A 22,644-nucleotide genomic window follows, 5' to 3' on the forward strand; every position below is an offset into this window, starting at 1 on the left:
ATAGTGGCAGCGCTTTAGACCGCTGGACCACTCGGCGCCCCAGTCTTTTTATTTTAATGTTATTTTGTTGTTATCAGTGATAGTTTACGCAGTCAAAGGGAGTATGCGTGATATTATACATATGTATATAGTATGTATGAGTATGCATCATCATACTATGTATTTTTTTTTTTAGTTTTTTGTCAGGAATGCCCTCTCTCTCCTTGCGTCCCTCCAGCTCTTTGATTTGTTTCAGGGTTGTTCCCGATGTTGGCACTAACCTCTAAACTGAAATGTCACTAACCTCGCGGGAACTGCCCCCCAATCTGTGGCAAGTGGCAGTTCCCGCGAGTTTAGTGACATTTCAGTTTGGAGAAGCATAGGAATGTTTTATTTATTTTTTTTTATAATATAAAATGGGAAATAAATTTACGGGAAAATACTAATATTGGAGGACGGCGGGGGAAAGGGGTAAAATATGCTAGTTTCCCTGCCAAAACGGGAGAATTGACTGGTATGTTCACGGGTGTTTGAGCCCTGGCGACTCCCCTGGTAACATGCCCAATATGCAAATAAATGATATCAGGAGCCAATAGAAAATATATAAAAAATGTTAGGCATCAGACATTGAGATTTAAAAGCTATTTACTTGATCAGTAAGTATTTATTTGCCTAAGAAACAAACAAACAAATGTTTGTGAGTGTGTTGGTTTAACTTTGTCCAAATCTCTCCTCATGAAGTCTGTGTTGTTTGAGGTTATCATCCAGTACCTGTATGGGCTCAAACACCCGTGTATGGGTCCGGCCGAAGGCTTCTTCGGCTGCCAGGGCGAGGTCTCGAGCCCCTAAATAGACCTGATCCATTCCACCTGGGTTTGCCCCCATATAAACCCTGAGATTCAGTTACTCAGGGCTGGATCGTTGAAGCTCATCGGCTGTTTTTTTCCTCCCTGCTCTATCCAGGTCGGTTGCCGTTTTTCTTGCCTGTGCTTGGAGTGAGACTGGACCAGCCCCCCCCCTTAAGCACTCAGATTACAGCCTCAGATTTCGGTAAATGTTCATCACACTACACTGTAAGAACCAATGGGAGAGATGTTTGTTTTTCTGGAAGTGGGTGGTCCGCTTATGTTGCTGCTTGCCACATATTTCTGTATTTTGGTCTGTAGGGCTGTAAGAGCTCAGTTCCTTGCTTCATCTGTGTTTGTTCACAGCTAAGTTGGTCTTTGCTTCATCATGGGTGGAAGTTCTTCCAGTTTAGAAAGTGAGCAGCTGTTGGCGGGTCTGCTGTTTAACCAATCTCTGACATCTGGTGTCACTTCCTGATATCAGCATCGATTGTATTCTGGGCTGAATTCCACAGCTGAGCTGGAGCTGTACTCTTCTGAGCTGCTCAGTGTCATTGGCAGCAACGCTCCCAAGTTTCATAGAGAGCCTGGGCTCTACTCTTTCTGGTTTCAAAGCCATTCCACATGCAGTGGGATTGGGGGCACTGATCATCTCTTTCATACTGGACATCACAGCCAAGACATTAAACGCAGAAAAAAGCGACAACGTCGAGAACATGCTGCGTCGTGTGTTTGCTGAGGAAAAAGCTGAGGGTGTGAAGGACACCATGGATGAGTTCATGGACCGCTACCAGATATTTGTGCAGGAGCCTTCAAAAGTGTTGGAAGAAACCGAACGGCTGGAAAAACAGCTGAGTCACCAGCTCACACGTCTGAGGAACTCCATGCTCAATTCCAACCACATGAACTCCAAGGCCGTGAAGCACTGGACCAATGGCGCCGCCTTCCATTCACAGATGTTTATTCATGCTGCTCGCCTCAAAAGGACGGAAGGCAGCATGAGCTGTAAGAAGAACCTGGACAGCTGTGTGACCCCTATCAGCAACTTGGTTGACATTTATATTAGGGATCTACATAACCTGCTAAAGAAGTATGAGGACTATAAGCGTTCCACTATCTCTCCCCGGGAAAAATCCTTCTGTTATGGACCTCCGTGTTTTGTAAGAGACCGTAAGTGTCAAGTTTATGATTCTGAGCTGAAACGGTGGAGTTCATCTGTCAAAACTGAAAATGGATGTGCGCATGTACTGGATCAAACACATGTTCAATAACTGGAATCAGATACAACAGCTCAAAGACTATTTCACTGACCTTAAGAAGAACATAAAGAAACTAATCCTTCAGGATCAATCTTTCACTATGCAAAACATCTCACCCGACCCGGCTCTCGCGCGGGCTAATGAACAGGGTTAGCATGTTTAAAACATTTCATTAACTGTAAATGATAAACTAAAGAAATAAAACACAGTTAATCATTAAGTAGTCTGCTATAATGCTAATGAATTAGCCCAAGCTAACCTGCATGTGTGAAATATATTTGTACAGGTGTATCCAAATGTCTTCAGATCATAAATGTGTCTATTTTTGCTTCATTTTTTTATTAATTACATAACTATACCTGTTACAGATTATAAAGCTGATTATAAATAAATTCTAATAAATTCTATTGTTGTGATGTTATTTTTGTGATGTTATCATATCACCTACAGTACTTCTAGTTTAAAGGATGTATTCTTATAATGTTTACTACAGAGAATCTTAGGCCCCATTCACACACATCCAGAGATTTTAAACGTTTTAAATAAGTTTTTGTCTGTGTTTTGACTTCCTGCAACACACTTTTAAAACCACTATCCAATGTAGAGATTTTTGTAAACTTCATTTTCACTGTGATCATGCTTACAGGGAAAAAAATGAAGTTTTGGAAAAAACTGTCTGAAAAAACGTCTGGCTGAAACTCATATAGCTCTTTACTCCTCATATAGTGAAATACACTGAACTAGATCTTAGATTCAGACAAATTGTGGTCAGTGGTGTTTTAAAAAATAAATACTGTGTTTAAAAAAATACTGTTTTTGCATTGAGATTCTTTTTTTTTCTACGACATTTAAATGCTCAGGATTAAAACTCTGGTTCCTATTTAATCTCAGCAGGAAAAGCTGAGCTTTACTTTGACCATTGACAATATATATATTAACTGGACCAAGCCATCCCGCCGGTTTCCACGGAGCCAGGTGGGGCCAATCGTGTTACTTCCTGATCGGCAGCATAACGTGAATCTTCCGCGTGCCGTGCAAACAACCGTACTGTTTTTAGGAGCTGCACAGAACTATTCACTCCACAGTTAGAAAAGCTCCATTCCGTCCCAGAATAGGGCTTTTATTGAATGAACAGCAGATATAAACTAGAATTACTAGCCAATATCAGTCCACAGATTTACTGAAGAATATTCATAGTTTGTCTATATAACAAGCATTTAGAAACTCAGTACTGATAATAATAAATGTGTATAAACTATAGTTTTATCTATACATTATAATTATCATGGCCTATCTTACTTCTATTTACTACTCTCTTACTATCTACAGTGTATTATCACTGTTAGTAGTATTATTATATTTGCATAATAATAGGTTATTTTGACCCTGTTCGACGGCAATCAGCTCTGTACTTTTTAATTAAAAGGAGCAATTTCTCCAAATATTACAGCAGGGTATTTTGGGTCGAGTTTTTTTCATGTTATCGTTAGCATAGTTGTATAAAAATGTAGTTTTCTAAAGCTATGAACAGATTATTAATCTTGTGGATCAAATGACAGAAAATCCGTTCTTTGTAAAAAAGAACATGGGCCGTGTCATAATCGAAAACAGCTTGGAAATACATTTATTATTGGTTCAAAGACACCCCGAAATGAATGGAAGTGAATGGACAGCTTCGCTTATCCTTATACTTCCGGTAAACAAGTGCACACAACTCACTGATTTCTCCTTCCTCCATCTGCAGCTGAACGTGTTTCACTGTTTTTATTATAACAGCACCATCATGTGTTAGATCACTGGTATTGCAAGGTTCTCCTACATTGAACGTTCATGAGATTTCTGCTGTGGTATCTTGTCTGTTTGCATGGACCATGATCAAGGGCGTAGGAGCGGGCTTGATATTGGGGGGGACACATTTGCCAATATGAACCCAAACCCACCCAATAGTTTCCTAGAACAACATTTGTGGAAATTACTTTTAATTAAAAGTAAATTATTATTATAAGGTGATTTTACAACCTTAACATGTTACTCCACATTACAGCTACTGTTGTTAGAAAAATTATGCAAGCAATGTCTGAGTTATCACCTAATATTTAAAATAATATAACAGATTATTATTATTGTTATTATTATTATTATTATTATTATTATTATTATTATGTATTGGCATGTCAATTCTGTTGTATATTTACATTTTCTCCTGCACTTTTATTTTTTTCTACTGAGAGCTCTTCTTAAGATGGTGTCCTTTTATGTAAAAGAATGTAACTTTACGTTTCATAGAGACTTTTATAAACGTCAGGCTATGTGGTCTTACTGTGAAATACAAATGAACAGAAGTCACGTTACAGCAGTGTTTCTCAACCCAGTTCTTATATATTCTACTGCATATTAAAACTGTTCTGCATATTCTAGAGCTTCCTCTGGTGGATATACATGATTAATTTAGGCTCCATAGGGGGCTAAAGGATTTTAACAGGTAAACTCAGTAAATGACTGTTTATTAGCTGATCAGCTGGATCAGGTGGAAAACACTAGTTTAGGGCAGTGATCGGGGTTAAGTAACTGCTTTAAACTACCAACTTAAAGTACTGTACGAAATTCTGGCGATCATCTACATCCAGCTTCTAGATAACTAGTTAGTTAAATCAATTTTCGTTCATTATAGCTCACAGTAAGACCTGTAATCCTAAATGAATAAACAGTTTGAAAATTAAAGTGATTAGCTGATCAGGTACAGGGAAACATTACATATATATTTTATTTTTTTCCTTTACCCTGACTCCCAATCTAGCTAATTCCAAAGATAAACTTACACACTAACACAGCTGCAGTTTATTAATCACAGTGGGTTTAATCTGTGTGCTGATTCAGAGACGTGTATTTTTAACCAGCTATCAGAAACATCATCACAGTTGAAGTGGTTAGCCTACCGTTACCTTTCTTTTAGAAAAATCTCCGTATATCCATATCTGTTTTAAAATCAGCTGAAGCTGCTGCGTCCCGATCCCGCTGCTAAATCTCACAGCGAGGGGGCGGGGCTTCCCCAACAGCAAACTGCCTCTGCTCCGCGCGCCGCAAAACCAGCAAGCTGATTGGCTGTTTCTACTGAGAGGCGTGACTTAATACCTGAACCGGCTCCGTGATTGGTCCGGTCTGTCTCCTCATTAATAGTACAGCTGACCTGAGCGAACTGATATCATTTTTGGGGGGGACAAATCCACCTGTTTCTAATATTGGGTGGGACATGTCCCACCCATCCCCCCCGGTTCCTACGCCTATGACCATGATCATTGCTGCCCACTGCACTGTGCTGTCCACTGTGGGTGGTAATGATTTCTATTGTGTATTCCTGGCACACTCTTGACACTGTGAATTGAGGAATGAATGTCAGCCAAAGGCTGCATCCAGAAACCCCAAAAGTACCTCCATTTTCCTGCCGATCCTTCTCTTCTCCTCTCCTCTGTGACAAAGAAACTGATTTTGTGACGTCATCTTTCCACTTGTCTGAATACCGGAGGAGTCCAAAGAAGCCGCTTAAAATCCTCCTCGAAGAGGCTTCCAACAGACGATACACAACAGTATCCTACCAAGAAATATTATAAAGATTTTGGAGTGACTCCAAAATCACTGTGGCCACATCACTCTCAAAGCACCTGAGCACACATGTCTTTTTTTAATGACCTTTTTATTGTGTTTTCCATTATTTACAACTATATAAACAATTAAAATATACAAAAATATGCCAAATCCAGGGTAATATTATAAAACAGGCGATGAAATAAAGTCTCTTAATGCAAAAAAGTTCTAGGGCAACTCGTAGGTTAGTTTTTTTTTTTTTCCATAGGTAAACATTTGTCAATCTGCTTCAACCACATAAAACCAAAAAAATAAAATGGATCTACAATCCCCATGGCCTAGCAACATTACACACCACACACAAACAATAGTGGGGAGAACTAACTTGGACCCCATTTTATTATGGTGTTATGGTTTCACCAAGCACATTAGATTAAGAAACCACAAAACAAACAGTTGAGGATTACTGAAACCACAAATAAAGAAATTAAATTTAGTTACTATCACAGAAAACTTTAAATAAAACTAACAACCAATTAGGCTTTGAAAACCACAAAAGAAAATAGAGATAAACCTAAATCAACAAAAGGCAAAAACAATGCAAACTTCAGTTTTTTTTATAAATTAAACAATAGAAATTAAACAATTGCCAACAAAAAAGGGAAAGCTAATTAAGAAAACAAAGAAAACTATACGAAAAAAAAGTAAAGAATACAGGAAAGAGTATAGAATGCAGTGGCGAATATCTTCACCCTTTAGCCATTTGCAGGTCCTGCCAAAACACACATTATTCAAATGTTTATTTTATTTATTTTATTTTTAATTAAATGCACTCTAAAATGTACGATACCCTTGATGCCCAGACACAGGGAGGAAAGGGAAATCAGGGGCACCCCACCCTTCTTGTGCAACTTGGACAATTAACACTAAAAATAAGTTAAACATAGTTTTATAACTACAGTAAATAAAAATTCTAGCAGTTGGTATGTTAACACAAGAGCTATTAAATTATAAACTCATGCACATCCACTACTGCCAACCTACCTGTCTTTTCTCACTGTATGAGGTGAACATAGTGAAACAGCTCCCAGCAGCACCTGTCCAATACAGTTCCCTGCCCTGCGTTTCCTCTCCTACACACGTGCACAAACAGCGGCTCAAATAATTAAAACTACACTACCCAGAAGCACCTACACAACAGCGAAAGTGTCAGCCAATATATCAAACAGTGTAAAGCTACCTGCTACAAAGGCAGATGAGCAGATACTTTCGGCAATATACAGGGCTATCTAAAAAAAAATAGAATATCTTTGAAAAGTTGTTTTATTTCAGTAATTCAGTTCAAAATGTGAAACTAATATATTCTATAACTGTATTACACACAGAGTGATCTATTTTAAGTGTTTATTTCTTTTATTGTTGATGATTATGGCTCACAGCCAATGAACACCCAAAACTCAGTGTATCAGAAAATCTAAATATTATATAAAACCAATTGGTGCTTTTGGCAGTGTGGGCAAGTGTTTGCCAAGTCCTGCTGGAAAATGAAATCTGCATCTCAATAAAAGCTGTAAGCAGAGGGAAGCATGAAGTGCTGTAAGATTTTGTGGCAAAACAAAACTGCTCTGACTTTAGACTTGATAATAAAACACAGTGGATCAACACCAGCAGATGACGTGTCTCTCCAAACCACACAGTATTTTTTTTTTTTTTTACCTAAAATGTACTCATTTTCTTAAAGAAGCATAAAATTCGTCATAGAAAGCATGACCAGAAATACTAAAACTCAAGCACTAAAAACAACCACACAGTAGATGGCGCCAAAACTGTCCAAATACAGGTTGTATACACTCTTCTTCGTGTTTTTATTAAAATGGGGTTCATACAGTTTACTAACACAAAACCCTATAGAGCATTCACATAGTTCTAGCCCAGATTTTTAAATCTAGTTATATTATATCATGATATAAGAATGATCTTTTGATCTACCTGCCCTACATAATAATATCATATTTATATGAAGTAATAATAATAAAAGTCCCACAGCTGAGCTCTGTTATACTAAGCCCAATCATTTCCTTTTTGGCAATTTCCTGTTGATTTATGTTTCTGTGGAAGTTCACTCCACACACAAAGGCCCTACCTAAGTAAATTGCCATGTCATCATTATGAGATGCCCATTATTTTCTTCTGCTTTGAAGTCCTTTTTTATATTTTAAAAATAAATTTCTTGTTTTTTCTTTTGAAAAAACTTTCTCTGTATTTCAACATGCTTCCTTAAATTTGATTTTAAAACACTTACTTCTTATCATTAATATTTTACGGACAATGTCTTGTTGCTTTGGGATGATTTCTTGTTATTAATAGAAACTTTCTTGTTATGATTAGATTTTTTTTAGAACTTTTTTGGATTTTACATTTTTTCTACAATACATCAAAATTATTTTGGCCACAATGCATCTGGATGGTTTGTTACATTCTGTATAGACCTAAATTCGTGCACATGTTGAAGGAACTCATAAGGAATCATGTAATAAAGTGTTAAACAAACCAAAATACTCTGTGAAGTATTTAGGTGCTCTTATCTGGAGCTGTTTACTTGCAGTTTCTGAGGCTGGTAACTATGATGAACATATCCTGTACAAAAGAAGCAACTCTTGCTCTTCCTTTCCTAATTTGGGCCGTCCTGATGAGAGCCAATTTCATCATAACGTTTTTGATGTTTTTTAAGGATACTTTAAAAGTTGATCCTTTCTTAAAATATTTTTTCTTTACTTAGTTGAGTAGTTGTTGCCATAATATAGATTAGAACATTACTCAAATAGAGATATTCACTGTATACCTGTAACTCTACCTCTTCACTACTTTACAAGTGATGCTCTCAAACACATTAAGAGGCAAGAAATTCAAGTAATTAAATGAAAGTCATTTCAGGTGACTCTATACCATAAAGCTGACTGGGAAAATGACAAAACTGTCATCTAAACATATATATATATATATATATATATATATATATATATATATATATATATATATATATATATATATGTGTGTGTGTATTTACCTGAGGGCTGCTCTGAAGGCACGGTTCTCAGGAAGCTGCAGTGATTTCCTCTATTCTGCGTCACTAACGCTTGGCCCGGCCAGGAGCCAGAACCACTACCACATGGGACTCCAGCGCATTCCGCTCCTCGCTGGAACTCAAACCAGAGAGAAAATACAGGCTCGGTTAAAGCCGGAGGCCAGGGAAAGAAAGTAAAGGCCAGAGGAAGAGAAAAAAGACTTCCATTCAGATCTGCTGCTCATTTCACTTCACTGCTTCAAACAGTTTGCAGGCAGTGAGTAGAGCAGGTCAGTAGAGTTCAGTAGTATGAAATGGTATGAAGCTGAATCAACTACTAACATGAAAGGTTGGTTCAACACATCACTTACTCATTGACTCGCTGACTCACAAACTAGAGCTACCCTAACACTCCCAACCCCAGCGAGTGAGTGCCCCCTCCTCTCAGGTTGTGCCAGCAGCTTCACAGATGGCTCTGTGTTTATTATCTCCTCTGGATGTCTCTCAGTAACGCTCCTGGAGATCATGCAGGACCTGCTGTTGCACTGAGCTCCGTCTACATCCTACAGTCGGCCCACTCTGTAGATGGAGATCAAAGGCGAATATTCATCTACAAATGATTCCTGTGATCCACCAGAACGCCGCGGTGGACTGCTATCAAAGGCAATGCCAAATTAAGAGATAGATTTACAGGTAAGCACAGACACACGGTGTGCCACTACTCTCAAAGGATGAGCAGCAGGAATCTGCTTATCTCCAGCATCCTATCTCCTACTGCTGCAGTTCGGAGAATGCATAATTAAAACAGACACTGGATTAGCCACCGTGTTGTACCTCAAACAAGAGGAAAAAACAAAAACAGACAGGGTGGAGTCAGGCAAGAGAGGCCATCAGGTAAAATGGGTGAAATAAGATTGTAGCTTCACAGCTCTATAAAATTTTACAGCCAATCACAATAAGTGCTCTCGCATTGTCAGAGCAACACAACTTTACATGGAACAATTGTGTTGCGACTGGTCTGATGTTGCTAAGGTGGGTGGGGCAGAGCGTCATAGGACGTGAAGTACCAGTCAAAAGTTTAAACCCACCTTAAATTTATTGGCTTTTCATATTTTTTTTTTTTTACTTTTGCATTATAGATTAATACTAAAGTCATTCAAAACATGTAAAAACATATGGAATTATTTAGTAATTAAAGCTTTGCACAGCTTGGCTGGATTTTCCCAGTCAGCTTTATGAATTAAAGTCACCTGGAATGATCAGCTTTCAGTTAACAGCTGTGCTGAACTCATCAAGAGTAAATCACATGAAATTCTTGCCTCTTAATGTGTCTGAGAGCATCAGTTGTAAAGTTGTGAAGAGGTAGAGTTACAGGTATACAGTGATTAGCTCTATTTGAGTAATATAATCAAATTCATATTATGGCAAGTATTACTAAGTAAAGAATAAAAAATACTTTAAGAAATGAAGGTCATTCATTCTGAAAAAAAAAAATTAAATAAATAAATAACTTAAAGCATCCCAAAGTGCAGTCACAGAGACCATCAAAAATGCTATGATGAAACTGGCTCTCATCAGGACCACCCCAGGAAATAAAGACCAAGAGTTAGCTTTGTTGAACAAAATAGGTTAATTATTGTTACTAGCTTCAGAAACAACAATTATTTAGGTGTGTTTGACATTTTAAGTTAATACATGATTTTTTTTATGTTTATAGTCTGGATGGCTTCAGTATTCATTTATAAAAAAAAAAATAAAAACATCAGACAAATTGTAAGGTAAGTGAGCACCACATGGCAAAATTTCATTTATCACTAATAAGGATAACAAAGCAATTATGAATAAACTTATTGACAAAGCTAAATATTTTCAAAATAATGGTATGACCTCCAAATTAAAATACTGGAAATTAAAACTGTTTATGAAAAAGTCATTTTTGGTTCTGGGCCATTTTGGCGAAACATTGTGTTGTAAGAATCAGAGACATCTACAGGTGAAGTGACTGTTCCCTTTACCTGATCACTGATAATAACATGAGATAGATCAAAACAGTTTCCAAACAAAGAAAGGTGCAGTCCTATAATGCTCTGCCCCCTGCTGGTTCAATACTGTACTGCAATGTGGAGGAAAAACAAAATGAGCCAGCTGCAATTAAATGATTCATGCTGCATTCACGTGCTACTAAATACACACATCCTGATGGGGATTCAGATGTGGATGAAGAAGACAGAACAATGGGATGGTACATATTGTTTTATGTTTAACAGTCCAGCTGTTATTTAGTTGCTATATCTGTAACGTTTAAGCATTTAACAGGGTTAACATCATTGTTGTTTTATTCTATAAACTACGGACAACATTTCTCACAAATCTCCAAATAAAAATATTGTCAATTAGAGCATTTATTTTCAGAAAATGAGAAATGGCTGAAATAACAAAAAAGATGCAGAGCTTTCAGACCTCAAATATTGCAAAGAAAATATTCATAAAGTTTTAAGAGTTGAGAAATCAATATTTGGTGAAATAACTCTGGATTTTAATCACAGTTTTCATGCATCTTGGCATGTTCTCCTCCACCAGTCTTACACATTGCTTTTGGATAATGTTATGTCACTCACAGTGCAAAGATTTAATGGCTTGTGATCATCCATCTTCCTCTTGATTATATTATATTATAATTGAGGTTTTTAATTTGGTAAAATGAAAGAAACTCATTATTTTTAAGTGATCTCTTTTTTTTTTCCAGAATTGTGTACTCTCTTTATAAAACACTAAATATTCACTTTCAGTCAGATCATAATTGGGTTGCATTCTCCAATTTCATTATACTGTAATCCAGGGGATGAAGTCTTTAAATTGGAGGAGATCCTTCATACCTGCGCTCTGAAATGGTTTTTCACGCTCTGCTGCAGGTCAGTTTCACCCATGAGACTCTTTAACCCATTCCACTGTCCCTGAGAAGAAAATTGAGAGCTGGAGCTTTTGGCAAGTCGATGAAGATTACCCTCACAGTGCCTGAATGCCTTTTTGAAGGGTTGTGGTTAGAACTGTTAGCAACCACACTGACCAATAAAGTCGTGTCCTGTCCTAAAAGACCATGGTGCTGCATAGTTTACTATATAACCTCATTTGATGTATCAGTCAGGCTGAGTATGTGCCATGTTGCGTTCCTTCAGGCTACACTTGTGATCTGCACTGCTCATCCTGAATGAAGTAATACGTAGATTTACGTAGATGTGATGTGGGTTTTAAAGCTTGTGTAATAGAGCCGGTAACTGGTTCACTATTGCAGCAGAACATATTGGATTTGGATTAGGGCCCAAATCTATAAATGCTCTTTGTTGGGAACGGCTGTACAGTTCAGCCATTAGTCAGACAAATAGACAAATAAATAAGTAAATACATAAAAATAGCCAGTGGAAAGAGTTTCAATTGGTTGGAGATAAGGTCAAATTTACACTCATTTTTAAAGAAATAGTTCAAAGGTCTCATTCCATAATTTTTATATTAATTTAAAATGTCTAGTTGTGGTCTCTATTATGAACGAATGCCATGTGAGCCATTTTTGTAAAAAAAAAAAAATAATTCTATTTAGCCCTGCTTTATTTAACTGAAATAAACGTCTCTGAAGAAAAACAGATTTGGTTCTTCTCATGAATGTTCATACATGCAAATATATTGCCTATGATTGGCTAACAGCACTGCAGCAAAGAATGCCTACCTGCCTTCCCCCCACAGTCAATTTTACAGCCCTAAAACTCAAAGGACAAAATGTTTTCAGAGATACTGCTTTAGTTATAAAGATACAGCACTGAGTGCTATTTAAAGTTAACTCTTAAACCTCACTTAACATCAGACTCGAGTGGCCCCATGGCTGAGAAATTTGTTAAAGGGCGCGGTGCAAGTGTGAATAACCTAAGGCTAAGGCTACTAACCCTTACCTCAGACTTGAAGATTCGGTTCTTGGGCAGTTTCACCACATCGAAGCCCTAGAGTTCGTTCTATATCATAAAATCCGTCATTAAGGCTCACGCTTTTACCGGTGTTCTGTCGAGTTGAGCTGCCTTTTCAAACTGTGCTTCCCTAGTGTATATTTAAGGTCTTGGTATAACCCAGAATCAACCGGAGATCCAGTTCAAACCTATAGTTACTTACACAAGACAGCTAACCTTAACTATCTATGTAAACTGAGCTGTGAGCTCCTCCTTAGCTATAGCTCCTAATGCTGTAGCCCAGGTCCAACACCGCCTGTGGGCAGTCCTGAGATGAAGTGGGCGAGGCCATGAAGTCACTGGTTCACTGTGAATATTAACATGTCTTTAATAAAACCATGCAAACATATATTTTTGTGTGGTATTAGTTTAATTAAGCAAACTATGTTTGTCTATTGTTGTGACCTAGATGAAGATCAGAACAATGACCAATTTATGCAGAAATCCAAGTCATTCCAAAGGCTTTACATACTTTTTCTTGCAACTGTATATGTATTATGTATAGCTGTTCAACCCAAATCCATTTATTCCCAGTGGAAAAATGTACCCTTCTAACAAATTGTAGCACCAAAAGTTGAGATCTGATCTAAAACATATTCAGCACCAACTGTGTTGCTTCCCATGTGAGACCAGTACCCTTTAGAATAAAGAAAAATAAAGAGTAGTATCGTAAACTATTGACATGTGTTTCCACTCTGTATTGAGGTTTGGTTTCATTTGAAGCAGCATATGGAGTTTAGAGAGAATATGAACTAAAATATCTGAATCACCGAGCCTTACTGGCACGCTGCCAAGTATCAGAAAGTTATGTCTTTGTGCATAAAACTCAGGCAGTAGAGGATAACTCAGAAAACTCACACAGCTCACAGTACTACAGCATGTTAACATGTGTATAACCAAGATATACAGGCTCCAGTGAAGCTCTGCTTCATAAAATATTTAGATATTTATATTGTATGTCTGTAACACTCCAAGCATGTTCATAACACAATATGATGCATTCATAAGGCATTATAAACATGGATATACATTGTTCTAAAATGTATAACATGTTATAGCCATATCAGTGATGTGTTATGACTTGTGATTATAATGCATCATAAGCTCTGCTTGTAATATGTTACACATCTGGGTTAAAATATCATATATCTTTCCATATTAATACTGTACATTCCTGTGATGGACAGCTGTCACTTTTTACTTAGAGTATACAACGACACATTATAATGCATTATAAATGAATATAAGCTATTATAATATTTATAGTACTGGTAATTATAGCATGCTTTGTTGAAGTTCTTGTTATTGACACATAGCATCTAAAACACAGCTAATAATGCATTATAATCGTATTTCAAAATGCATAATCAACATAGCTATAAACATAGCTATAAACTGTTAAAATCTTATATAATATATTGTTATAATATTTAAACACACATTATAAGCACAGCTTATAATGTTTTATAATTGCATTTCAAAATGCATAATAAACAAGTTTATGACCTGTTATACATTTTTATGAATATTTCTAACCATGTTTGGAATGCTTTATGAATGCATTATAATGTGTATGTTTATAGAGTCTAATAGAGATAACATTCATAGAAAGTGTTACCAAAATATTTATGTTTTGTAACACTTCTCATGAATTCTGTATTCACTATGCATCATGAATGCATATATATATATATATATATATATATATATATATATATATATATATATATATATATATATATATATATATATATATATATATATATAATTATATGACATATGTAATAGCCTATAATGACTGTCATAAGCTTGTATAATAACCTGTATATAGCACTTAAATACTAAAGCGACATGCATAACATGTTAAAAATACAGGTGGCTCTTCATAAAGGCAGGTTACATAATGTCTATGTTATATTGATTGATGTACATTGTTGTTATTAACAGACATTATGAGGCATCATGAAGCCTCTCTTCAAAAAATCACATGCTTTTATTTTATAATTTATTACATATGTCACTGTTAGTACACATGAGTTATTATACAGGATTCATATGAAGTGTTACTGATATTATTATAATATATACTATGTACAGTGTGTCTGTTTTGTTCTACTTACTGTACCTCATTTCCATACCATTACTCTTGATGATTCATGAATATGTAGATCAGAGATTTCTAAAGACTGTCCTGGGGGCAGCATGCTATACACATGTTTGTGCTTTACCTTATGTACCACACCTGATTCAGCTAATTAGCTAATTAAGAAGATCTTTATATGCTGGGTAAGATGTGTGATAGTAGAAAAAAACACAAAAATGTGCAGAGTATAATGTTCTCAAGGACTGACTTTGGGAATCGCTGATGTATGATGTGTAAAATTGCTGATTATGTGAACTATGTGATTTTGCATCGGTTCTTACTGGTTTGTTGTTTCTTGAATTAAAAGAGTGATGATGATTGTGATGGTTGATGATTCAGTCGCTGTCTAAGATATCACTACTAAAAACATGGAAACCTCCATGGAAAAGTCTGGTCCTCTAAAATGGGAACTGAAACACTGTTCCTCCAAAAGTATCTGTAAATGGGTGTTTTGATGATGATGATGATGATGATGATGATGATGATGATGATGATGGGGAGAGCAGCCAAACACTTTGGTCCAGCGCTGACATCAATAGATTTGAATTATTATGTATAGAATGTCTAGACATGAATATATAGTTTAGTTAACTAAATGAAAACTAAATAAAACTAAAATAAACTTTAGAAAGAGTTGGAATTCTAAGAAAAGTGGTCTAATTTCCAGCCAGAATTCTGTATGAAGTTAAATGAGAGCTACCTTAAGCAATTGGTCATGGTCAAACAACTTACAAAGGGACATTCAACCAAATATTGGGTGTACTTTAACTCTGAGAATTGATTTGAATTATTTTCTATTCAAGATACAGTACAGTGTGTTGTTCACTCATTCTGCACAAGAAATAATGTTGAGGAAATTACTAAAATCACAATATTACACAATATTCATTTGATAAATGTGTGTAAATGCCTCGTCGCATCCGAGTAAATACTTAAATAAACATTAATAAGCATATACAACACATAAGCAGTAAGTGCAACAGTGTCCTCTCATTTCCCAAATAGTGATTTCACATTAATTTAGACTATTAAAACCCATTTATCATTTATAACCAGTTCTAGACCACTTATAATTTTATAATTTTACTTATAACCATTTATAATTTTTTTGTTTAAATAAGGTCAAATTGTGCATATTTTGCATTTGGCTAAAGTACCTCAAACGTGATTTCTTTTACCCATTTAGCATTAACAATGTGAACTCAAATAAGCCCAAAAAATTAATCAGAAATTAATCAGTGCATCATTAAATACAGAATAATTATAGTCCATTCCTCTCTTACTTACTTATTACACTGATGCACCAAAAGACATGGGACAGGTTTATGCAAATTGATCTGTTATTTTAGAGAACAGATTGGGCTCTTCTTAAACACCTGTATAAATTGTGAGGCATTATCCTTCGAGTGACTTTGAACACTCAGATATTGGTTGGCAGATTCATGGGATATTCCATCTCTAAAGTTGGGCAGGCACTTATAACATTCCTTGATTCATAGTGTAATGTGTGTATGATATGAATAATTCATGAAAGGCATTATCTTTCTCCAGGGTGGACATCATTTTTGGTTTTGTTGTGTGTTGGTGATTAAACTGACCAATGAAAGCACTCACTTACTTGTATCTACTGAGATACCAGTGAACATTGAAAATGAAAATTCCTGTTTTCACTGTTATCCATTTAGCATTTCTAGAATGAATGCTATTATTATTATTAAAAAAACTAATAAATAAAAATAAATAAATAAATAAAACTAGCACCATGAAGCGGTCTGTTGACTGTTCCAGAAGGCCTTGAATATTCACCATATGAAATCTCCCATGGGTGTTTAACTGGCTTGAGACTTGGTGTCTGTGAAGGCCACAGCATATGAGTCACATCATTTCCATACTCATCAAACCATTTAGTCAGTGACCCGTCATACCCAATCAATAGGGCGTTCTGGTCATCCTGAAGAAATCTGGCCTCTCCCAACGAGACAGCAGTGTTTCATTATCAGTCGTAATTACTTAGTGCTGATTTGTGAATATGCATTGTTATTATTTTAATGAATTATTAATACAGATCTTCTGCCTTTAGACAATAGCAGTTTAATGATTTACAGATTCACAGATCATAAAACAGATGCTTTCAGAATTAATAACCTGCTGTCTGTAAGGTGTGATGCTGTGATGCAGATGGAAGAATAGGCTTTGTCTTGTATAGGATGTGTTTTTTTTTGTATTTTTTTTTTACTACTGATATGCTACCAACTTATTTATGAGCCAATGCATCCTGAAGTCTCCCCTCGAAATGATAGCGTGTCCAATCAATCAGTGCAGTGTTTGGTATGGCCAAAAAGTCTTTGTCATGCATATCAATTGATGTGCTCTAATGCACCATTCTTTCCTCTTTCTTTCTACCTTCCATTGTCCTTGTTAAAATCATATGAAACGCATGGCATAAATGGTGGAACTAACTCGATTATGAAAATCCTCTGCGCTGTATTGGTAATGGGCTGTGGTGACTGGGGAATAAAAGCTGTTAGCCAGACGTGCCTCCGTGTGTGTGCGTGTGTGTGTGTGCGTGTGTGTGTGTGTTCCTTTGTGTGCACATGCATGCATGCATCTATGTGTAATAGAACCTACCAGGCTTCTCTGCTACTGTCTGCTGTAATATAAATCCCTCTTGCACTTAGTATTCATCCATTTTTAATGAAGTGCCTCAGCTGTGTGTGTGTGTGTGGGTCTAACAGAAAAGGAGGAGGGGGTTTCAGCAGTATTGAAGGTGCGGTGAGGCCTAGTGAGTAAGAAAGAGAAAGAGAGAGAAAGAGAGAGAGAGAGAGAGAGAGAGAGAGAGAGAGAGAGAGAAACCACAGAACAGTGCCCTCTGCCCTCATAGCCCATCGTGTGTGAAGAGGGTAGAGGTTATGAGCTGACATCACTCTCCTGGGCAGTGTAAAGTTAGCCACTCCAGTTCCAAAAGCCTCGCTAAAAACCCTCACAGTGAAACAAATCAAAAGAAGCTGCAATGCTCAGGGGAACAAGCATGCTTTTGTAGGAAAAAAGCAAATGAGCAGTAAAGCCTGAGGCCTGCTGTAGCAGCTCTTTTTCTCTGTGTGTGTATATGTGTGTGTGTGTGTGTCGTTCTGTGAGTTGAAGGACCCATGAGTGAGAGACCACATGGCACTGGACATATGAAGCAGGCCAACAGGCCATCTACTGACGAAAGCCATGAGCAATGATTCAGGAGGAGGCAACAGTCATTGAGAAGAACATCAAAAGGCAGCTGGCACTGTTATGCCTGGAAACACAGCTTAAAGGGGAGGGTATGGCTGTGTCCCAATTGTGTATGGCACACTAATACTTTAAAGTACATTTAACAATTTTATTTTTGGTTTGGCTGATTACTAAACAAAATATTAACATACTAACCCATTTTGTTCTAATATGACGTGATGAAGTTCACTGCAAGTTTTCCAGCCATCGTTGCCACTCTGGTTATCCGCCATTTTTTTCCCAACATTGTTTCAGACACAAGTAGCTCCACCCTTTCTGTTCCACATTGCATTGTGGGATATTATTGTTAACCACACTCGAAAACAGAACAGTTCTAAGTATGAACTGTGTTTTTTCTTGACTATACTCATCACATTTGATGCATTTATCTATAAAATGTACTTCATATTCCAAAACAAAATAGTATTACTAACTAGTACACAGTTGGGACACACCCTATAGATCATATACTGTATTTCATATATCATATATACATATAGGACACCATGACTGCATGAAGTAAAATATTTGATAAGCTGTTTATTTCTCTGTGGCATTTCATTTCGTTTATCTCTGCACAGCAGCTTACAGGGAATTGTGACAAAATATAAATAACAAAATTCAACAGTGTTTCTTTTTTTGTTTTCCTCATTTAATATAATTACAAACCTCAGTTAAAAGTGGCAAATTGTCTAAAGTCTTCAACATATTTCCATTCTCTTTCACTCTCCAAGAATGTAACATTGAACAACTTAAAAAAGTATGATATTGTCATTATATACAGCCATCATCTATTGGCAAACAATGCTAAGAGCTTATTGGAATTCCACTTCCATATGTAGAATGCAATGAAAAGAAAAATACAATTATGTTATACAAAGATCAAAAATACTATTAAAAACCCTTATTATAAACGGCAGCGCTATATTAATAAACTGCTGTTGACATTTTACATGTAAGTACAAAATCCTGTTGAGGTAGTACCCTCTGAAGTCACTTTTTTAAATGTTAAAATACTGAATAGACATCACTCGAGTTTTTTGTTTTATTTACAATACAGCAAATCTATGTTCTTTACTTCATTAAAATTCAATTCCTTTGGTAAACGTAATGGTCAGAGACGTGCAGTCCTGCAAGTGTCAATTGTACATTCACAACATTTTTGCATCTTTTTTTTTCTTTTTTTTTGGATTCATTTCTTTACATAATGCAAAATAGGGGGCAAATGCATTGTTTTACAAAAACAACAACACAATAAAAAGTTTTTTTTGTTTCAATTAAGAACATTCATTCGTGCTGTTCCACCACTGACCCTTTGTTTTTTTGTGTTTTTTTTTTCAGACTGCATTCTTTTATAACCCACCCGCTGCTTTATATCCCCCACAGCTTGCTTGCCATGCTTTTGGGTGGGATATAAAAAGGTCAAGTTTAAGAGAATGGTAGAGAAGGGCACATCCCATATAAGGTGCCCACAACATAAGACTATATGTTCTCCAGTGTGTGTGTTCCCCTTGCTCGGGGTGTAAACATTAGAAGGGCACCTCACATTGGCCTTATAAAGACTATATAGGAATATATTTCAGTTATCTCAGTTATCTCAGAACTGGAAGGGTAGCATACCATACGGTCAGTAGGACTGGGGAATGGGCTAATTTGGCTGGGTTATCTATTGATTATGAAGTTATGCAGAGTCCAATGTATGAGCAACAGAGACCCCATTGTGTTTCTGATCTCACTGTTTCTGTGTGTTTTTCCCTCCCTTGCGCGTATTAAATGTCAGCCTCCTGGGTGGGAAGGAAAGCGCGTGGTGGATTCTGGGAGGAAACGGAATGGAGCCACCTCATCCCACTTGATGAAACTTCAGTAGAATATGGCAGGGCCTGGAAAACTGGGAACTGGGAACATTCTCAAGCTCGCTTTATGGCAAACTTAACGTAACTTTGGTTTGAAAGACGACACAAGGCGTAAGCTTAGCTTACAATAAAGAACAAACTAAAGAAACTAAAAAAATATTCAAGGCTGACAGAAGAGCAGCTCCTCTGGTGTTTATGCTAACATTCATGTTTGCCCGTGGAAATAAACAAACAGTAAACAAACAAATAAACAAACAAACAAACAAACATCAACAATAACAAAACTAGGGATGCACCAAATGTGCAGCAACCGAATTTATTGAAAAAGGCAAAAAAAAAAAAAACGCTTTTTGTGTTTGACCTTATAAGTGAAAAGACTGTATAATTTATACTGAACAAAATATATATTTTTGTGCTTTGTTGGTTTGTCTGCTGGGATGTTAAAATGTTCAGTGTTAAACCAATATGTTCAAATTGTAATTGCCTTTCATTTGAATAGCAAAACAAAATACATTTAGACTATATGCAATAGTGAAACAGTGGCCAAATATTTCATTTTGTTCAGTTAGCCCAAACGTTTCGCTTCGGTGCATCCCTAAAAAAAACACTTGTCACTCAGAAACGTGATTGAATATGAATATTCGTGACTCTCTCAACTAATAAACATCTAAAAACTAAAGTGTGAAAAAGGAAAAATATCATTCTTTATGAATAAAGTATACAATAAACTATGGAAATAAAGCATCTATAAAAATATACGTTTTTTTTCTTTAACAGAAAACATTGATATCTTATTTGTTTAATAAATCCCGTAGGCTAGCAGGTAAGACTCGGAATAAGCCGCAATCAGAACAGTCATCATCTGAAGAAGGAGATCGAGAAGAAGATCAAGTAGAAGATCAAGAAGGATATAGAGAAGAAAAAAAGGGGGGAAAGAGAAAAACAATAAAACGTTCAGTGCAATAAATGGAGGTTGGATATACTCAGGTGCACGCAGACGGCTCACTTCAGAAGAGTTTCACGCGCTTACCCCCCACCGCCCTCCCTCCCTTCAGCGCCCTCTGCGCGGGCTGCTCCTTGGACAGTGGGCAGTACTTGATGGTGTGCGCGTTGTCGCCGTTGGCGCTGCACAGCGGGCAGGTGTACGCGCGCAGGATCGGGCACACCACGCGGCCCTCGGGCGTCTTCAGCACATGCGAGCCGTACACCTCCTCGGGCGCGCCGTTATTCCGACAGAACACGCAGATCTTGGGCTCCTGTTTGGCGCGCGCCGCTGGTCTCCTCGCCTTGCGCTCGGCGCCGAAGAGCTCAAGCCCCGCGAGGGCGCCGCACCCGCCACCGCCTCCTCCTCCGCCGCAACCTCCACCTCCTCCACCGAACGCCGCGTCCCGCTCCAGCCGCGCGCCGAACGGACTCAGCACAGAGAAGCGCTCCTTGAGCTCGAGCAGGGAGGCGGGCGGGGGGCTCGCGGGCGCGCAGCAGCAACAGCAGCACGAGCAGTCCGGCTGGGCGCACGCGCACGGAGCCGGGTCGTCCAGGCCCAGCGTGGCCTTCAGCGACTCGGTGATGGAGTTGGGACCTGGGGCCGCGCCGCGCTTGCTGTTGCTCTTCGTCACCAGCGTGGACAGGCCCAGGTAGTCGTTCCAGAAATTGAAGGTGTAGTCGTAGGAGGCGCGCGCGCTCAAGTAGTTGTGGTTTAAAAAATCCATGTTGTTGTTTTTGTTCTTTTTCTACCTCACTTTGCCTTTCTCTGTCTTTCTCACCAGCGTAAAAAACAGCTGTTTTTTTCTCGCGCTGTATGGAAAATGGATAATAATATCCCGTCCTGACCAGAACCTGTTAGTAGGATTGCTGTGAAGATAGATAGATCTATGCGTCAGGGATGAAGAAGTCCAGTGCTTGTGTTGTCTTGGTGTCTCTGGGACTGGCCAGCAGGCGTGTGGTTATAAAGCCCCAGCAAGAGCTGCGCGAGGAGTGGGCGGGTCTCTTCCTCTCTCTCTCTCTCTCTCTCTCTCTCTCTCTCTCTCTCTCTCTCTCTCTCTCTCTCTCTCTCTCGCTCTCTCTCTCTTATACCAAACCAAGTTTCAGAGCTAGCAGCTCAACAGCATGCTTTCTTTCCTGCCTTCAGATCAGATACGCAACGCAAAATAAAACACGAAAAAAATTCTGTTTTTCTATTTAGCTTGTTACGTGTCTGTAACACGTTGATATCTAGTACCTTTTTGATGGTGTTTAAACACCTTTAGATTGAGTCTCACCACCCATAAAATTAAGTGGGGGAAATCGGGTTTTGTTGTAGTTTCTTAAAACCATAGAACCATATGGTTAAATGCAGTATATTAACAACAAACATACACAGGCACGTGTAAAAATATGCAAACAACAAATAATGTTACTTTCTCCTTTATTTATTTATTTTTGATGCACCTCTCTGGCGCGTCTCAGTATAGGCGCAACAGAAGCGCGCGTGCATTTCCAGACAAAACATTCATTCTGTCGCGCTCTGCGGCCCCGCCCACTCAACGGTTTCCTGCGTTGTTCGCGCACGCTGTAGCAAAACCGCAGCAAACAAGGGGGATATATACACTTCCCTTTGTGTTTTACCTTTTCTGGGCGCCCTTATGCGTCTTATGAAGCCAAAGAGATGCGTTTAGAGCCTTTAAGGAGCG

The 22,644-nt window shown here is 37.7% G+C and overlaps 1 protein-coding gene across 1 annotated transcript; it reads right to left on the reverse strand.

Annotated features, from left to right (window-relative positions):
- Positions 1 to 18,642: 18,642 nt before the first annotated feature.
- On the reverse strand, positions 18,643 to 21,914 carry nanos1 (nanos homolog 1). Its single transcript, XM_022683547.2, has one exon. The coding sequence runs from the start codon at positions 21,682 to 21,684 to the stop codon at positions 20,983 to 20,985; it is 702 nt and encodes a 233-aa protein (XP_022539268.1). The 5' UTR covers positions 21,685 to 21,914; the 3' UTR covers positions 18,643 to 20,982.
- Positions 21,915 to 22,644: the final 730 nt, after the last annotated feature.

The sequence above is a fragment of the Astyanax mexicanus genome, chromosome 10 (genome assembly GCF_023375975.1).
Source record: "Astyanax mexicanus isolate ESR-SI-001 chromosome 10, AstMex3_surface, whole genome shotgun sequence".
Taxonomy (NCBI): domain Eukaryota; kingdom Metazoa; phylum Chordata; class Actinopteri; order Characiformes; family Acestrorhamphidae; genus Astyanax; species Astyanax mexicanus.